Raw genomic sequence first — 20585 nt, 5'->3', positions numbered from 1 at the left:
GACAGCAGGATCAAACTTATCAGGGCCATCTTTAGGATTTATGTATGGGGCCCTATGCAGTATTATTAAACTGCCCCTATGCCTGACAGCAGCCCAGGCCCACATGTGTATTTTAGAGAAGCGGGATCTTTTGAAGGATTTATTTAAAAACCTATATCTGAAGATCCAAGCATTTAAGGCTAAAGATGAATACCCTGATTATCACAACAGGGATAGGGTCACAACAGGGATAGGAAGAGGTGGGACACTAAGACCCAGGGGTGCCCCAAATTATTGGGTGCCCTGTGCAGCTGCATATGCCTAATGTGACAAAATTCCTCCTCTACCTTGGTGGGTCCTGTGCTTATTGGCGGATTTGCTCGCCTCAGAGATTCACCCTGTGGGTCAGGAAACAGCCTAGAGACCTTCACCTCTGGTAGAAGCCACAGTCCAGGTCAATTCCTCCTGTGTTTGATCAGGAGTTGGGAGGAACCCGGGCCCGCCCTCTGCTTCGGATTCCTGCCCAGGGCCCTCTGGACTGCAGCTGTCTAGAGTGCCTTCTGGTACAGATGCGTGACAGCTACAACTCCCCGGGCCACTTCCCCATGGCCTCCTCCCAACACCTTCTTTGTCCTCACCACTGGACCTTCCTCCTGATGTCTGATAACGCTTGTACTTCTCAGTCCTCCAGCAGTATGCCTATTCTTGCACACCTCTTGCTCCCAGTTCCTTGCATGCACTTCCTCTCCTCTGGCTCCCTGGTTTCCTTTGGCCTGATTGGAGAGAGCCCTTTTATAGCATCAGTGGGGCCTTAATTAGAGTCAGGTGCTTAACGGCCTCACCTGACTCTTAGCTAGTTAATTAGTCAGGTGTTCTCATTAGCCTGGAGCAGCCCCTGCTCTGGTCACTCAGGGAACAGAGAACTGCTTATCCAGTGCGCAGTATATCTCCCTTCTACTCCTCTGCTGTTCCCATCTAGCCTGGGTCTATCACACTAAGGACAGCTCTGATGCTTATTTTGAGACCGAATTTAAAATAATTCAATTTCTGTTCAATCAGTTCCAAAGCTTTCTTTTCAGGAAGCTATCCGCAACCAGATTTTGTGGCTATGCTTATCGGGGGTGGCCAGGCATGTTAATATTCTGCAAACACAAGCATAGTGCAAGTACGCCTCTGCTTTATTGTTAAAAAATCGCCCAGGGCGTTTGTCAGATTTCTCCCATGGCCACACATCAGGAGAACACTATACACGACAATATGGCTTTATTTCTACAGCCAAGAGGCTGAAAATTGCCTCCGATGGAGGTTAGAATTAAACTTAATCTATGGGCAAGTTAATTCATTGTTGTCCGCTGTGTTGTATCATTGATTCTGGCACTGTCAGAGACAATATACTGAATTAGATGGACAACTGGTCTGCTTCAGTATGGTAATTTAAAGGTGCTTTAAAAATGATCTTTCAACTAGAGACCACCAACCTTTCATCCCATGGTGGGTACTGCAGTACCCTCTACGGAATGGTTCAGTTTCACTCATTGTTTGATGCACACCTAATGGTTAGATTGTAAGCTTCTGGGGACAGGTACCAGCTTCTTAATGTGTGTTTACAGTGCCTAGCACAATAGGCTTTGATCCATGACCAGGCTTGTAGGCACTACCACAGTGGAAATCATTAATAATTGTAATAATTTATAATAAATGACAGTTACATAAAGAAAAGTAACTCTAAAGCACACCTTGCTAGGTTAGCTACAGATTCCCCCCTTTATGCAGCTGGGGAGCTGCACCATCGCTTCCCAGCTTAAACTGTGACCTTTTTGTTCTGCATCTTCTGTTCACATCTTTTATTCTAACGTAGTAGTTTTCAGCCACCTTGGTGGCATTGAGCCATTTTTTAAAGGGGCGGGGCAGCGGAGAAAGTGGACCACCAAACACTTATTAATATATAATTCAGATGCTTGTCAGCAATTCTCATGATCCCGTTAACAAAAAATAAATCAAAGGTGGTAATAAGGATGCATTTAGATGTTAAAATACAGTAGTTACTTAATGTGATCAATTTGCTGTAAGAGGTAATTGATTACAACTTGTATTATCTTCAGCTGTATAGTGCCAGCATTCTTCAGAACAACTGGTATATTTTTAAGAAGGAGAGAGGAAGGAGCAGAAAGAGATTAGCAACTTGGGGCAGGTCTGCACATTCCTTTCCTTTCCCCTCTTGTGAAAATGGATTGGCCTTAGAGCGGGTTGGGAATTTTTGGAAAATTCCAGATATATGTATGAAGCTGCGAGTTATTAATCTTTAAAGGAGCCACACTTCTAAACTGGGACTTGGAAGATTTTAGATGAGCCCAAGAGGGAGAGGAAGTGTGGGGTAAAATTTTGAAAAGGTCCTAAGTCCCACTTTCAAAAGTGACTTAAGCCTGTAGATGCAGATCTGCAAAGGTATTTAGGTGCCTAACTCTCATAGAAATCAGTGGGAGTTAGACACCGAGATGCTTTTTAAAATCCAACTAGGTGCCTATCTGCATCTGAAGGCACTTAAGTATCTTCAAAATCTGGCCCTTAGGAGCCTAGCTCTCATTGGCTTTCAGTAGAGTTTAGGTTCCTATGTGCCTGAATCACACTTGAAAATGGAAACGAGGCTCCTAAATCATGCAAGTGCTTTTGAAAATGTTACCCTTGATCTAGCGGTTAAAGCACAGGACTGGTAAGAAGACTGAAGTTGTGTTCCCAGCTCTGTGTGATCTCGATTCACTTACTTCATGGCAGTGTGAGGCCAGATTCAGTGAAGTACTTAAATGCATTGAGAGCCTTGAATGGAAGGCACGAGCGAGGGACAAAGTACTGGTATTAAAAGTATATAAAATAGATGCTCTCAGTGCAGGAACTTCCAAGTGCTACATGGAAGTGGAGTGTAACAAAGAGAAAACAAGAAAGCCAAAGCGATTACACGTTTGCTGTTATTTTTTCAATGACAAGGGTCTAGTCTGTGTCCTCCTTTTGTAATCCTCCAGGTATTTGCTCAAATTTTGATTAGAGATATCCAATTGCTTAATTTTCCCACTTCACCTTCAGGCTTCCTGGGAAACTTTGCTCTGGTATCCCCCACAGGTCTAAGGCTTTACATCTCAGTAAGACTGATTTTGTTACATAGACTTCTGCTCCATTAACACAATCTATAGGTTACTTCTAATCCCTGGAATTGATTTATTTAATCCTTGTAGATGTCATTTATTACACATTATTCTCAGCATTTATTCACAGCACAAACAGATGGTCAATGAAACCAATTAACCTTTCCCGATCTCCCTTTCAGACTTTTCACGTCTTCTGAGTCTATGGACAAATGAACAGAAACTATCAAGAGACTTCATGCCAGACTGTGATGAATAGGAAGGCTGGTTGGTGTACATGCAGCTTGCTCAAATAGACCCCATGACCACTAGACTGGAGCATCTGAGGAGGGCTTATTTAATAAAACAGGTAAGGAAAGAAGAATTATAAGAGATGGAATGACCCATGTTTATTTTCTGCTGTTGACTGTGGAAGAGGACAGTGTAACCTTTTTGCTCCTTTTATAGGACATGCAAGATGTGAAGAATATGTATTTTGAGTATGACATATGAGTGATTATCCAGAGGATTAGTTTTTACAATAAACAAAGCCTTCAGTATACACCATGTGAATATAAAAAAATCCATTTTATTAGCCATATACATAAGTAGTGATAACTATTTTTTGCCCCTCTGTCTTGCATTAATATCCAGTAAAACAAACCATGTACATTAAGAGGAGCCTAATTATTGTGGAGACTTTAGCCTAAGACTATTTATTACAGAGAAAATAATATTGGGGTGAATCAGCTTTTTGATAAATACATGGAATGATGTGGGTGAGTAGCATTTATGTTGGAATTTTTTGTCTTTAAAGTGTTATACAGGCAGCTAATTTAATCCTCACAGCATGCCTGTGGTAGGTAAGGTGTGGTGGTGGTCTTTTTTTTAATTTTTATTTTTTAAAACAAGTGAGGAAAATGAGATAAAGCAGTTGCCCAGCTCCACAGAAAGAGTCTATATCAAAGCCTAGAATTAGAAATTGGGACGTTTCTTTTGTAAGAATACCCAGGTTTACCTGCTCTGTCCTGGAGGTGCTATGTTGCTTAAGTGTGCCAGACCTTTTCTACTAAAGACGAGTTATTTCTGTCTGGGCACCTGCCTGCATAAAATACTGATATTTTCTTTCCAACCCACAGTTATCTGTGTATCCCAAATGCTTTTTGTGCATGCAAGGTGTAGGTGGGGACAAGAAAAAAACCAGACCTGAATACTCTTTACCTTGAATAAAGTTTAGATTCACATCAAGATGTTGTGGCTTGTCCCAATCGCAATAATAGCTCAAAGCAACCCTCTACATCTGAATAACTTTGAACTTCTGGAGAGGATCTGTATCTGATATTTGAAGCTAGGGTCCATCTTTAGTCCATGCATTTTACTATTTCCTGTGCTATCTCTTGACCAGTGACTTGATTTATATCTAGAGGGTCCTCAGGATGTTAGGGCTATTCACATCTGGTCTACGCTTTAAAGGTGTTAGCAGCGTAACTGTCAGGGTTTTTTTTTTTTTTTTAAACTGACAGTTATGTAGATGCAGTTGTACTGGTCTAAGATGCTTTATATCAATATAGCTTATTTTGTTTTGCCAAAATTAAGTTTTATACCAAGATAAACACTTTTATAGTGGCATAACTGTGTCCATAACTAGGGTGTTTTGCTCTCTAAACTATGCCAGTAGATGAGGCCTCAGTAGTGATCATAGAGGTTTCAGTGGGAGTGGAAATATAATCACACAGGATAATTTAAAAACTTGAAAAAGCTCACGTGAACAATGTGATTCATGAGATTCCAGTCCTTCAAAGTGCACATGCAGGCAAATATTGAGAAAACACAGATCAGACAGTTGAGAATTTAACACATGTCTGTTGCGTGACATTCTAAGCATGCCAAATAAAGAATTCCTCTCTCACCTTTCCCAAACAATGGCTCTGTGGGGTACAGTTTAGCTATTTTAAACCATGTGTGGATGGTGATGCTCTGTTCAGGGAAGTAAAGACCTGCCTGAACTCTGTGGGGATGCACCCTACACAGATCTCTACATGCCCAAGCATGGCATGGAAGGGACTCCTGTCTGGGAGCATGCAAGCCACTGGCATATGGGAGCGTAATCTAAGACTGCTGACAGTGAGCCAGGTGCCCACCCCAGTGGGTAGGGCTGGGAGTGGTACAGCCACGCCGGAGGAGCTGCCTGGGCTGGGCACTGACTTCTGTGAGCAGCAGCTTGACATGCTGCTGCTTTCACCACTCTGGTTCCTGGCCCGTTCACTGGCCATGGCCCTGCTGGTCTTGCTTGTTGTCGCTAGAGCCCTGCAGCTCCATGGATATCCACGGATAGTCACATCCATGGATATAAATTGTGTATCCGTGCAGGGCTATACTGGTCTACTCCAAGTCAGAGCATTCCTGGAGCATGTAGCTGACATGCTGAGATTGGCATAGCACACAGCAGTGGAGAGCTGGTAGGTGTGCTCACCAAGCTGGACAACCAGGGGAAGGCATTTCAAAAATTCATGATGCTTTAAACGGGAGGGGGCCTCCAATCTCCATTACTCCTAGGCAGTGGAGTTCACAGTTGTGACCAGAGCAGTCAGTGACAGACATTGTAGGACAGCTGCTAGAGAGTACTGTTATGGCTGATATCAGTAATGCAGTGTTAAGACTTGTGCTGCATCAGCCTCTGTACACTGACTGTGGCTCAATACCACTCAGAGAGATGATGTGACTGCATTGCTGTAGTGGGGCACTTGCATCAGTGGGTGACAGATTTAAGCATACACATGTGCACCACTAGGTCAACACGAGACGGATTACATCAGCTAAACATTGTAATGTAGACTAGGCCTTAGTGATGGAGGAGGATCTATTCAGAGACATCACAGAAATCAAAAGGGTAAGGGGTTGTGTGAAATGTGAGGCATCAAAGGCCCAGCACTCTCCTAAAAGAGTCGGATTAGGGTGGTGTTAACCGCTTGTTGTTCTTGTACAATATGAAAGTGATTGACTCTTTACAGTACAGATCTGGTAACAGGAATCAGACTAACGTTGGAGACTCCTTTTAAAAAAGAATGTATATGTTTCCATTTTAAAAGGGGTTGTCTCTGGTTGGCCTGCGTGTTTTGTTTTTCTGATCTAAAATTATTACCATTGGTGGGGGAAAGCGGAGAAAATACTACTTTTATTTAATCAAACTCCCTCCCTCCAATAAAAGAACATCTATGGATGAAGACTTATTTCATGCACTAAAGTTAAAAGTCATGGACTGGAGTCTAATTTTGCACCTGACATTCTCTGATGAAAATTTAATGGAACTATGTTAATGTCCAGCTGTATGTTATGTGGGAAAATAAATCTAACTTCTAGCTGGTGGCTCCATCTGTTCAAACTTTTCTATTCATATTGTAGGTAAAAGGTTTTAATAGCTTTTAGACCAATATAAAAAACCCTGGATTTTGAGGCTGGGTTAATTCATAGGACAAGAGGGACACTGAGGCCTCGTCTACATCTAAACATTAGGTCTATCTAGCTATATTGCTCAGGGTTGTGAACTGTTTTCCTCCTGTGCAACAGCTACTGAGATTTGCTGCTGAAAATATGCATGAAGCATGTATTGCAGTAAAACTTTACATATTATACCCTGCCCCTTAACACTATTGGGGCAAATCCTGGTAGTCCCAAACGGTTTCTCCAAAGGCCAAAATCGGCCCCCCTTTCACTCATGTTAAGTAGTACACAATAAGTCCTGTTGATTTCAGAGGACTACTTTAATGTGCTGCTGGAATTGTGGTGGATGGATATTGAGAGGAACACTGAAGCCATCCAGCAAACTTTGCACCCCTGAGCAATCCCTATTCATCAGAATAATCCCATTGAGTTTGATGGAACTTCAGCCGTGAGAAAAGATTGTTTCCTTGAGTAATAGTTTGCAGAATCAAATGCCTCAAGGACTGCTCCTGCGGCCACTGAAGTAAATGGCAAAACTTTCCTTTCGTTTAATATTGGAAGACTGCACAGAATTAGCGGCCAAGACAGGCTCTTCTACAACCTAAGAGTCCTGGCATCTAGTTCTCTACACTAAACAGTACACAACCTTGTTACACTGTTAGCTTTCCCCCTGCCATTCAGAAGTGTGTTGGATACATTTGTTCTTTAGACTGTAAGCTCTTCGGGACTGGGATCTTTTCTTCATGCCAGTCATCACACTTCTGGTCCTGAAGGACATTTTTCTTATTCAAAGACAGCTGGCTAGACTTGGGCTAATACTAAGATGACCTGGAGAACTTTTTTCTTTTTTCTTTTTTTTTAATTTCATACCTTGTCTTTTTTTATACTAGCCAAAAACAAGCAGAAAATACTTTAGAAAGGCTTTGGTTACGCTTCTGCTTTATTTTCTAGAGCTGTGTTTGATGGCATTATACAGCTAGCATTTGTATTACTCTTTTTCACTGGCTGTTTTCTGTTTGAATAACAATAAGAAGTGGGACGGGGAGAAGACAAACAGTAAATGCCATGGTATAGGCTTCTGTGTAATAATCCTCATTCTAAATGTACAGCATGTGTGTTTTTAAGATAACGCTAATAAAGTCAAATGATTATGATGGACATTTATTATTAACCTTCCGTTTGAATCATATGTCAGAGCATAATGGAAGCTGGCAAGGATGCTAAGCTGTATTAGGGGAAAACCTCTTCTTCTGATTTATGTGATTTTTCAGTTTTCAAAAAGGTGGTTTGATGTTTTTTAGCCAGGTTTTGAGCTCTGACTATGCATTTATTAAAAACAAGGATAACATGCCTTTCTTTCATATTAGAAAGCCCATATCAAAACCCCGATCTCAAATGAAACTTGTCATTGGCCTCACTTCGGGGAGGAGAGGAAAGAATTAAACCTCAAGTGAGGTATAGATGTTCTGAAACCAAAACTCCCTTCTTGTGTTCATCTTAGCTTTTCCCTAGTCTTACTATTTTTTTCTTTAATCTAAAACACAGAATCTCCTGAAAATACTCTGACAATTTATGCTTGCTTTCTGAATGGGACAGATTTCCAAAAATTCTTGCATCCTTTGTAAGCACCTAATTGAAAGTGTAGATTTTCAAATTGCTCAGCACCCAGCATCTATAATTGACAACAATGGGTTATACTGGAAGTGGAGTGTTTTTGGAAATCTGTTCAACAGAATTGAGGCTTGTTACTGTGTGATCAGGAGTTATGAGAGGGGCCATAACAAAATCCAGCCCTGCTGAGACCTAGTGGAATTTAGAGTTTAGTGCTTAAAGGCTTTGCTCAATTGGGACATCAGCATTTTGAAGCACCCATCTGGAAAACAAGACACATCAGGTCCCTAACTGGTTGCAAATACTAACAATGAATAGGTTTTCCAGATGTCTGCTTTTGCCAGTGGTAAATATGATCCCTTTGTATTTTCGTATCTTTACGACAACAATTGAGAAATTATCATATACCATAAAAGTGGTGATTTTTGTATCGAAGCCTAGAAATGCTTAATTTGTCTACCATCACTTACTGGTTTACTTGTAAATGGCTTGCTTACTATTTCTTTAAAATAAAATGCATTATACAGTGTTAGCTCACTGGGATTCAATATTTCACTTTAGATGTGTTTTGTAAATTACATTTTGGAGTGGACAAATAGCTATTGTGTGCAAGATACTCTTGCTTTCCTTAGAAATGGTCTGCAGGCTATGCATACATATACATTTGGCAGCTAATTTCATTTTGTTTTTCCATTAAAATTGTCTTGGGAGTTTACTTTACAACCATAATAATCTGTATTCCTTCACAGGTGTTTTCCAAATAATGCTCTTCAGGTCTGAATTAAAAACATATAAACAGGTAATACCATTTTGACTGATAGTACTACCAATAAACTCTCAGCATGTTCAACATGAATAATGTTGTTTTTGGCCTCTTTGTTTCAGGTCGATAGTGTTTCTACTATGTAATTTAAAGGAGCAGAATCTTTAATCTAATATCATTGTTGACCCTAGTTATTCAAGGATTCTATTAAACTTGTTTAAAAGCATATATAACTGTAAATTCTATTTTGCAGTCAGGCAATGCTTAAAGAGGTGGTATTTCTCAGAAGCAGGTCAGCAGGTAAACCAGTCAGTAGAAAATGATGGAAGGTATCTTGTAATCAATGCATCTCAACAACCTGATTCTGAATGCAGTATGGCAAATAATTTTGGCAGCATGGAGGCCCATTGATCTCCCTGGACCACCATGTGGTGGGGTTGGGGAGAACGCTCTCTAGGATTAGGTCAGGAATGTAGTGTGTAATGGAACTCCTCACATGCTAAAATTTGAGCACGTGCTTAAGTTGTATCAGGGCCAGAGTGCTCACTACATTGCAGGTTTTGAGCCCAATGTGCTCTTGCATGAAATATTTGGGGGGAAAATAAAATCTAGTTCTGTATGAGCAACCTATTTTCATCGTAGAGTAGAAAACATAATTTCCTTTTCCCCCACTCATTTTAACAAGAAAATCCCCATCCAATGTACGTAATTATTAGAGCTGGGTCAGAAATGGCTTTTTTTCATCTGAGAGTTTTCAAGATTTCAAAATATTTTTCCCCTTTCAAGTCAAATTTTCCATGATTCTGAAAAAAATTCAGATTGGGTCAGATGATACCTCTTGTTTCAATTTTGACCTTTTTGATTTTTAAAACTTTTCAAAATGTAAATTGCCTGAAATTTTGAAATAAAGTTTAGAGCAAAAAATGAAACTTTTCATTTGAAAATGTCACAACAGAATGTTTCAACAACTTCTAACCTTTTTCTAAAAATTCTCAAATTGAGAGATTTGTCGAAACCAACTCTTTTTTCCACAGTTTGTTTTGATGAATCAATATTTTCCAACAAAAATGCTTACACAGAAAATTCTCAACTAGCTCTCAGCACTATCATAAGCCTCCTGGACCCCCAAAAAGTAAAATTAATCTGGCTTCAGGAATATTTCTTGTCTGCCTTTGCTCTTTTATGTTTTAAAGAAAAAGGGTTGCAGAATTGGAATCTCAATGGTAGGAACATGTATAGACTTTGCAATGGCAGAAACCCATAACAATCTGAGTAGTGATAATAGCATTATTAATCCAAACACTCAAAACACAGTTCTTTTTTTTTAGCCACTTCAAAATTTGTTAGACATAGTCTATAGGGAGATTTACTGTTTTGTTTTGGGTTTTGTATGGGTAGTTAGCAAGTCTACCTGCGTTTGTCAAGTTAACAGAGATTTAGTCTTGGAAAGTTGTAGCTGTTGGTAAATGTGGGGTATTTCCGTATTGATACTGAAAATAATTACACCTAATCTCTTTGAATTAAGTCTGAGCTGCAGAACCTTTTATTGTAATGGGCCCAAAAGTTAGCCATAGTAAAACCAGGATTTTGCTCTGTAGCTTCATCGGTTTAGATTTGTGGAAAACCTGTTGATTTAGGGTGCAGGGTGAAGGTATGTAATCCAGGAGGTAGTTGCTCAGATCAAAGATCTTAGTCTCACTCTTATTGGTTTTGTACACTTTTACTCTAGAGTGACTCTTATGAACAGTCCTGCTCATTTTTATATGGGTTATGTCTGTGGGATAACTATTATGTCTACATTGCATTCATAGCTCGAGGTATTAGTCAAGTGTGGCCTCTAACCTGACTCCCACCCACACCTAAAAATCTCTAACTCGAGGTAAATGGGGCTTTAAATTTGAGGTAGCTGGCCCACTAGTTCTGCTCAAGCTTGAGCTAGTAATGGAGTGGGGACTCAGCCTATAAAATAATTTAAACCCTTTAAATTGGCTCTTTTATGTTATGAGGCTCAGTTTGTAAACAAATATTGATTTTGAAAGCTAAAGGTACACACATCGGCTGATGTAAACTGGCATAACGTCTTTGACTTCAGTGGAATTTGACCAGATTACACCAGTTGAGAATATGGGCCTAGTATGTTCAATAAAATCTTTCAGAGGCCTTTGTTTTGTGTGTGTATGTATGTATGAGAGAGGCAGTGTCACCAGGGACCTCACATTCTTTTATTTCCATTTATTCAGATTTGCCAATTGTCCTGCTTAATGGAGTTTTGTAGGATCTGGAAAAGTGTTCTAATTTCCTGCTCCATATATTTCTCAGACTCAAAAACATCCATTAGTTTCATGTACTGTATAGATGGTGAATTAATTTCCTATTTTTCTCATGTCCTTGTGTTCACTGCATATTTAATTAACGATATATAATCTGAGTGTTCTTGCTGCCAGTTATTTCTCATTTGTACTCACATGGCACCCCACTTGTAACTCCTTCACTGGGTCCCAGATTGACCTTTAGGAGTGACAGCCTTTCAGTCTGCCCCTCTGTCTCACTTGAGAAAAGATTGTAAATACAACACTGCAGTCAAATCAATAGTCATCGCACCTAGTACTGATTTCAGAATCTAAAAGCCACTGTGCCAAACTTACGCATCCGTTAGTTAACAGCTGCTCCCATAAACACCACCTAGCAATAAAACTATATAACTGCCAAGAAGATTTATGCTTTTCTGTTGCTAAGCTCCCAGTCAGATAATTTTTCGATGTCCACTTTTGTGTAGTATTGTATAAAATGGAATCGTTTAGAATTTGGTTAGATCCTTCTCTTTTGGAAAATGACTTATTTTGGGAAGTGGATAGCAAGGACTTGGAGGGACTCCAGCCATTGGCCAGTACTGAGACATGTAGTGTTTTTATCCATTATTTTGATATTAGTTCTGACAGCTTTTACGAATCCCACTCCCCACGTCCCTTTCCATTGCTGGAAAATGAGTTTGACCAGAGTTGTTGAGGTAGGAACCTGCGTTACATGGTTAAACACAAAAGCTGTCCAGTGACAAAACAAGGGGTGGCACAATAAGAGATAAAGGCTCCCTGGAGGCTCTGGTATGAATGCAGCATTGCTCTGAGTTTAGGGTTTTAGTGAAGAGATTCTGTTTTAATCCCAGTCTGGAAAAAGTCACGGCTGCAAACCCACCAGGCAGTTTACAAGCAGTAAACTTAAATAATATACACAAACAATACAAGGTAGCTTTTCAGCTCCTTTTGCCCTATCTTTTGGCCAGCACAAACTCCATGTGTCTCTCTGTTCCTGTAGCTCAATTATCCCCCAGCTGTCCCAAAGCTCCTAGAGTGCCTCTAACCAGTGTGAAAGGCCAAACCACCCCCTACAACCCTAGAATAAAAAAGGAGGAAGGTGTTGAGGTAAATAGCTGCTAATGAAGGCTCTGAGGCTGTCTGGCAGTGTAGAGCTACCAAGTGTCAGATGTCTCGCCTGACACTGACATATTTGGCAGCCCTTTCATAGATTGTGGCAGCCCAATTGGATTCTTGTAGATTCAACTGGGCTGTGGAAAGCACTCCAGACATTGGGTGGGGGGCACTGCGGTGGCTGGCTTTAGGGAGTCAGGCCATCTTGCCCCTTTTTGATCTCCAGGTAGTTGCCAGGCTACCGTGGAGCTGGCAGGAGTTGGGGAAGGGGGGTGGGTGGAGATTGGAATGGGGTCAGGGAGAGAAGTGGCTGAATGGGGGGTTAAGGGAAGGAGGTGGGAGAACAGAGCATGGGCTCAAAGGGACAGAATGGGGGATGGGCTAAAAAGAGGGATAGGAAAAGGAGAGGGTAGCTGTCACTGGCTCACTGAGCCCATACTGGGCATAGTACTTCACACAGGACTGAGGCCTAGTTATTCTTTTGTAGAATTACTTTGGGGTCCTTGAAAGGCAGGGGCAATAAGAATTCATTAGACAGGTGGAGCTATCCCTTAACATGTAACCTCATTTGGAATACAAGGGGTGTGACAGGGAGTATCCACAGGGCTGCTCAGAGATGTCCATTATGTGGTGAAGCCCTGAGGTTTACGTGTTGTCACATGTCGACACTTTATCTTGTGCTTTTTTAGCTGAGGCTTTGATTTCTGTGTGGTTTTATTGTAAGGAAAAGCCTGACTTTTCTGAATATTTGATTAATGAAAATTGGCCTTCCACATGGATGCACAGTACAGTACTTTATACAGAGCATTAGAAGCTTTAAATGAACCCAGCCGTTCTTTTCAAGAGAGAGAGACACATCACCATTATGCAGCACAGTGATAAAGCATCTAAGGTGATGTGAAGTTCAAAAGGGAAAAAAAGAAACCACAGACAAGTGTCCCTGGTTTTCAGTGCTTGCTTGTGCAGCAGCTGCATTTGAACATAGAATCATAGAACTGGAAGGGACCTCGAGAGGTCATATACTCCAGTCCCCGTGCCTGTGGCAGGATTAATTATCTAGACCATTCCTGACAGGTGTTTGTCTAACCTGCTCTTAAAAATCTCCAATGATGGAGATTCCACAGCCTCTCTAGGCAATTTATTCCAGTGCTTAACCATTCTGACAGCTAGAAAGTTTTTCCTAATGTCCAATCTAGACCTCCCTTACTGCAATTTAAGCCCATTGCTTTGTGTCCTACCTCAGAGGTTAAGAAAAACAATTTATCTTCCTCCTCCTTGTAACAACCTTTTACATACTTGAAAACTGTTATGTCCCCTCTGTCTTCTCTTTTCCAGAGTAAACAAACCCAATTTTTTCAATCTTCCCTCATAGGTCATATTTTCTAGACCTTTAATCATTTTTGTTGCTCTTCTCTGGACTCTCTCCAATTTGTCCACATCTTTCCTGAAATGTGGTGCCCAGAACAATGCTCCAGTTGAGACCTAATCAGAGTAGAGTGGAAGAATTATTTCTCGTGTTTTGCTTACAACACTCCTGCTAATACATCCCAGAATGACATTGGCTTTTTTTGCAACAGCGTTACACTGTTGACTCATATTTAGCTAGTGGTCCACGATGACCCCCAGATCCCTTTCCGCAGTACTCCTTCCTAGGCAGTCGTTTCCCATTTTGTACGTATGCAACTGATTGTTCCTTCCTAAATGGAGTACTTTGCATTTGTCCTTATTGAATTTCATGCTATTTACTTCAGACCATTTCTCCAGTTTGTCCAGATCATTTTGAATTTTAATCCTATCCTCCAAAGCACTTGCAACCCCTCCCAGCTTGGTATCATCCGCAAACTTTATAAGTGTACTCTCTGTGCCATTATCTAGATCACTGTTGAAGATATTGAACAGAACTGGACCCAGAACTGATCCCTGCAAGACCCAACTCGTTATGCCCTTCCAGCATGACTGTGAACCACTGATAACTAGTCTCTGGGAACAGTTTTCCAACCAGTCTTGCACCTACCTTATAGTAGCTCCATCTAGGTTGCATTTCCCTAGTTTGTTTATGGGAAGGTCATGCGAGATAATATCAAAAGCTTTACTAAAGTCAAGATGTACCACATCTACTGTTCCCCCGCCCCCCATCCACAAGGCTTGTCAAAGAAAGCTATCAGGTTGGTTTGACATCATTTGTTTTTGACAAAACCATGCTGACCGTTACTTATCACCTTATCTTCTAGATGTTGCAAATTGATTGCTTAATTATTTGTTCCATTATCTTTCTGGGTACAGAAGTTAAGCTGACGGGTCTGTAATTCCCTGGGTTGTCCTTATTTCCCTTTTTATAGATGGGCACTATATTTGCCCTTTTTCAGTCTTCTGGACTCTCTTCTGTCTTCTCAAAGATAATTGCTAATGGCTCAGATATCTCCTCAGTCAGCTCCTTGAGTATTCTAGGATTCATTTCATCAGGCCCTGGTGACTTGAAGGCATCTAATTTGTCCAAGTAATTTTTAACTTGTTCTTATCCCTATTTTAGCCTCTTCTGTTCCTACCTAATTTTCACTGGCATTCACCATAAGATGTCTGATTACCATCAACCTTCTTGATGAAAACTGAAACAAAGAAGTCATGATGCACCTCTGCCATTTCCACATTTTCTGTTATTTCCCACTCCAACCCCCATTGTGTAGCAGGCCTATCCTTTCCTTGGTCTTCCTCTTGCTTCTAATGTATTTGTAGGATGTTTTCTTGTTACCCTTTATGTCTCTAGCTAGTTTGATCTCGTTTTGTGCCTTGGCCTTTCTAATTTTGTCCCTACATACTTGTGTTGTTTGTTTCTATGGGGATTGCTCATACACAGTTGCTTTGATTGAGCCAAATTTACTTCAGGATAAGTCTGCAACTTAACCACCTTTTGTAAAGAATCGGGAGAGCTATAGGTAACCCCCCTCCCCCCAAAAAAACTGCAAGGTATTATTACAACAGGTTAGTGAAAGCTCGTTATGCACAATAGCTGAAGCAGTATTCTCTTTCAAGTATGAGAATGCCGGGTTTACATAACATGTCTGTATACAGCATTTGTCGGATATTTATGGTGCTAATTTGTCATGCAAGGTTTATCTACAGCCCAGTGACAGGAAGCAAAATTTTGACACCCTCTGTGACGACATTGGTGTCAGTACACTGTCATTTCTATATCATTTTAAGGGCAATGTGTGAAAATGGAATTGGTATCAACATGTTATAATGCAGTTAAAAATAAATTAAGTTGCTGTCCTGACTGTACAAGCTCTGTGGAAAAAATGAAGGGCTTCCTTCCTAAGGGCTGTTGAATTGGAAATCTGTCACAAGAAACAAGTTTACTTGAAAATTAAAGCAGCAAAGAGTCCTGTGGCACCTTATAGACTAACAGACATATTGGAGCATGAGCTCTCGTGGGTGAATACCCACTTCGTTGGATGCATGCATCCGACAAAGTGGGTATTCACCCACGAGAGCTCATGCTCTAATATGTCTGTTAGTCTATAAGGTGCCACAGGACTCTTAGCTGTGTTAGTCTGGATCTGTAAAAGCAGCAACCCCTCTGATACTTGAAAATTAAAGTGAATGTTGTGAATGGACTCAACAATAGCAAATGTTATATACTGTAACAATGTAATTCTAATTTTCTAAGCTACTTGGGTTGTTTTTATAAAGAGCTGGGTGAAATAAATAACCTGGAAACTGCCAGCTGTGGTCACAAATGCATATATACACAAACATGTCAGTTCAAGCCAATTCATCCACAACAGGGTACAGAATTCAGTAATTATTGCAACACACCAGATTGCGCCATGTTTTTATTGTTTTGGTACAATATGATTTGCACCACTCATTTGACAACCTGGAGAAGAAAGAATACCAACAGTAACGACCAAATTTCTTCTTATAGTTCCATAATGCTAAGATTATTCCCACTACTCTCCAGTAGTACAGTGAGTTTTGGCTTTGTGTATAAGGAGGTCCTAAATTTAGGTTGAAAAGGCATCTTGAAATTAAGAAGAACAAAATAAAACATGTACATGTTCAAATAAGTGGGAGAAAAGGGTAGAGGATTGAAGGGAGGCCAGCGAGCTTATATTGCTTGTGTTGTACTCTTAAAACGCCCATGAGATTATGCTTTGATTTGAAATGCCCCCAAACAAATTAACATCTGAAACCCATGCTGTGTTCAGATCTTGTTCTTTGAGTTAAAATTCCTTAGGCCAGCAAGATACCACAACAAGTGAGATATTATCAGGTTAAATTATTTTACCTTGAATCACACATGAATAATTCAAACCTTTCACATTATCATTTATCCACACAACCTCAGTTGTCACTCCTCAAAGGTTACATTTTCCATCTCTGGCCAATTGTACTTGTCCCTGACCTAGGCCCCTCACGCTCTTGTATGTTAATGGTCACTGAATTAACAGGGGAACAGCTTGATGTTGCCTGCTGTCATCCAGCTTTTTCCAGAGCTGGGAACTATTTCTTCACCTATGCATTCCAAAACACCAAACCAGTAGCAGCTCCAGCTCTTGTGAGAAATAAAATCCATTATAAAATATGAGCTTTAATCCCTGTATGGTCCTACAATAGATCCCCAAAATTCTCTTGATTAGAGAGTTTCATCCTTCAAACATTTTAGTTTTCAAGGCTCTTGAGGATCCTGGCACATCTGAGGCTGCAGACTTGCTTTCCTTACAAAGACATGAACACATAGAAGGGTGGCAGTTGTGGTTTTTCTGTTTTTTGTTTTTTTTAATTGGGGAGTGTAGATGGGTCGGACTCACCCCTGTGGCGCCTCCTGCTGGTGACTCCGGGAATTAGCTCTGTTCCAGCACTGGAGCGCCCTCTGCAGGCTGGTGATCCACCTGTCCTCAGGCCCCCGTGTCCCTCCCTGGACCCGGTGCCCTTTTACATGGGGTGCTGCCCCCTAGCAGTAACCCCTTTCTCTTAGGGTCTCCCCTCCTCAGGGAACCCTCACCCTCTATCCCCACCTTGCCTCAGTATTGGCTACTGCCAGTCATTGTCTAGCCCCACACTCTGGGGCAGACTGCAGTATCAGCCTACTCATCACAGGCAAAGGGGTTTGGACCTGCTGCCTTTGCCTACCATGGGCTGCCCGCTGCAACCCCTGGTACCTCTTGGCCTTATGCTAGGCCACAGCCTGGGGCTTTCCAGGCTGGAGCTCCCCAGCTCCTCTGCCTTTCCCCAGCCCTGCTTCACTCAGGTATCCAGTCTCAAGCTCCCTACAGCCAGGCCCTTCTCCCTCTGAATGCAGAGAGAGACTGTCTGTTTTTGGCGTCCCTGGCCTTTTATAGGGGCCAGCTGTGGCTCAGTTTGGGGCATGGCTTCACCTGCAGCCACCTTCCCAATCAGCCCAGCCTAGAGCAGCAGCTCTCAAGCCCTGCCAGGCTGCTTTTAAACCCCTCAGGGCAGGAGCAGGGTTCCACTCTGCTACAGGGAGGGAGCTCCAGCCTTTCTGCTTTGTACTTCTACTACCACCCCAATGATCTTTTGGTCCAGAGTAGTTCAGCAGCTGCACTTTCTGAAGTGCTGCATCTTGGAAGACAAACGATATTCAGAAGCAACCCATGCTGTTATAATCCTCCAGCATTAGAAACATTTAATAGTTTTGTTGGCCTGGTTACGTCACTGTTGGCCTGAACATATACACTAAGGCTCTTTTACACCACTCTGGCGTGTATATGTAAATGCGAATTGTACCCTGTAGGAGAGTATATTTGATTTAAGTAGCCGATTTTAATTAGGATTTAAATTAGCAAGCAGGACATCCTGATTTTAAATAGTTGATTTTAATCATACTTTGCATTTGTACTTTTTAGTTATTTTCCTAAGTAACTACACCTCTACCTCGTGTTATATCGGGTCACGTTATACCGATATAATGCGGTAAAACAGTGTTCCGGGGGGAGAGGGCTGTGCACTCCAGTGGATCAAAGCAAGTTTGATAGAACGTGGTTTCACCTATAACGCGGTAAGATTTTTTGGCTCCCGAGGACAGTGTTATCTTGAGGTAGAGGTGGTATTGGTTGGTCAACATAAAAACATGTTGATTTGCAACTAAATATAGCCTTTGCACTAAATTTGGTGCATCTTTTTACTAGCCGGGAGCATACACATTTAAGCAATTATATAGCTTAACTTACATTTATGCAGATTCTTAATTTTTAGATTTTCTGTTATGTTAGAAAATGGTGAATGATGTATTTCTTTTTTTGCTTGTGATTTTTGTCAAGTCCTATTTGAATGGAAATTCAATTACAAAAACAAGAACAGCATGTAATTTTTTTCCTATTAAATAAAACTACCTTAGATGTGCTGGATAGAGAAGGAAAAACAAAGTTTATCAAAGCATGTTTTGCATTTCAAACTAACTGATTTATTTAACAAAGGAAGTATGATCTGTAATTAATTAATTGAACAGATTTTTTTTTTCTGGTCACCATGTCCTTAAAGATTTTAGAAGTAGTAGATCTCATAGACTTTAAGGTCAGAAGAGACCATTATGATCATCTAGTCTGACCACCTGCACAGTGCAGGCCACAGAATCTCACCCACCTATTCCTGTAACAAACCCCTAACCTATGTCTGAGTTATTGAAGTCCTCAAATCGTGGTTTAAAGACCTCAAGGTGCAGAGAATCCTCCAGCAAGTGACCCGGGCCCCACGCTACAGAGGAAGGTGAAAAACCTCCAGGGCCTCTGCCAATCTTCCATGGAGGCTCATTTTCTCATACCGAGTTTTTATTCAGAGATTGGAAGAAGAAAGCAAGCTTTCCTGCTTTTTTCAACTCCCATTGATTTCTTAACTTTGGATTAACTAATCATTGAACTGAGCTAGTTGAATAAAATGAAATGAAGAAAATATTCTTTCTGCATCCCCCTTCCCCCGCAACAATAACAACAAACTATTGCTTTCAAAAGTTGGTTTAGCACTTCAACAAAATCTGGTTCCAAAAACTTAGCCAGTGTCTATGGTTTTACTTTCTTTAAAGCGTGGCAACATACATTTACTGCTTAATATTTTTGTATTTAATGTAAATTATTGTAATAAGTCTAGGCCTTAACATAAGTGAATTTCAAATTTAATTTCAATAGGTTTATTTTAAAAACTTTGTATTTAATTTAAATAAGTATTTAATTTTTTATTCTATGATAGATAAAAATATTTTTTTCTTTTAAAATCTAAATAGTGCATTGTATATCTTCAATATAAAGGGATCCTGTAATTGGAGCTTTCTCAGCTATGCTGCCAAGTCAAGTAGTCTGTTTTTTTTTTTTTTTCCCCTCGTTACAGGATCCTGGAATTGAGAGAGAACTCATGCTGATATCATGTCTGATGGTCATTCCTTTAGAGCAGCTGGCATCATGGCTCATCACTGGGAAATGTTTTGCCATGGTTAGGCTGAGCTCTGGCTTCCTTGGAGACCTAGGAACAGCAGACACCGGGAAGCTTTTGGCAGCTTTGGAACCTGAAAGTACTACTGTCAGGGTAAGCAAAACAATTATTGCCATCAGCACAATGACTTGCTGCACAGTTAAAATGGCATCTTTTATTCTGAACCAAAATTGTATGCAAATAAAATAATCAATTATACAAGCTATAAAACATTTTAAAGTATGAATTTGCAAGTAATGACTACAGCTTGTTTAAAGGTCAGTGGATAAAAACTGATTTAAAAAAAATTAGTTTTAATATTTTCTAACAGTACATGGCCAAGTTCTTCTCTCACTTTGTAGCAGGTGTCATTGCGGTTACTCCAGATTTACAGTGGTGTAAGTGAGGGCAGAAGTGATGTACTTTATTTTTAATTACTTGTACTTTCAACAGCTTTTAACATTTCAGTTCACCTTTAAGGTAATGTGTAACCTGTCAGTTCAACCTTGAGTGCTGTTACAGACTTGCTCTTATAAACTGTTTATAAGAGTTCCATAATGCTAAAGTGAAGAAAAAAAAATCAATCTGGTCTGTTACTATTTATATTTTTTTCTCCAGCAGGTTGTTGAATGAATGGTGCAAATCATATTATTGATTGTTTTGGTACAATCTATTGTGTTGTATGTTGAATTTTGTACCGTTTTTTTTTTGGATGAATTAGCTTGAATGGACAAGTTTGTGTGTATGTGTATTTGTGACCTCTCAGGACTTTGGGGCGCCTCCTCTCCCTTGGAGCAAGAAGCTCACACGTCTTCACCTCCTGGGTCT

The 20585-nt window shown here is 40.5% G+C and overlaps 1 protein-coding gene across 1 annotated transcript in view; it reads left to right on the top strand.

The window, feature by feature from the left end:
- Positions 1-20585, top strand: part of FSTL4 (follistatin like 4) — an 816966-nt gene that overhangs the window by 139451 nt on the left and 656930 nt on the right. Inside the window, exons 5-6 of the mRNA XM_045028515.1 lie at positions 3299-3465; positions 19677-19871. Of these exons, the coding sequence (XP_044884450.1) occupies positions 3394-3465; positions 19677-19871 (267 nt within the window). The 5' untranslated portion in view covers positions 3299-3393. The remainder of the gene's footprint in view (positions 1-3298; positions 3466-19676; positions 19872-20585) is intronic.

The sequence above is a fragment of the Mauremys mutica genome, chromosome 8 (assembly GCF_020497125.1).
Source record: "Mauremys mutica isolate MM-2020 ecotype Southern chromosome 8, ASM2049712v1, whole genome shotgun sequence".
Taxonomy (NCBI): Eukaryota; Metazoa; Chordata; order Testudines; family Geoemydidae; genus Mauremys; species Mauremys mutica.
Note: the sequence above shows the minus strand (reverse complement) of the source record. Positions and strands in the feature narration are given on the sequence as shown.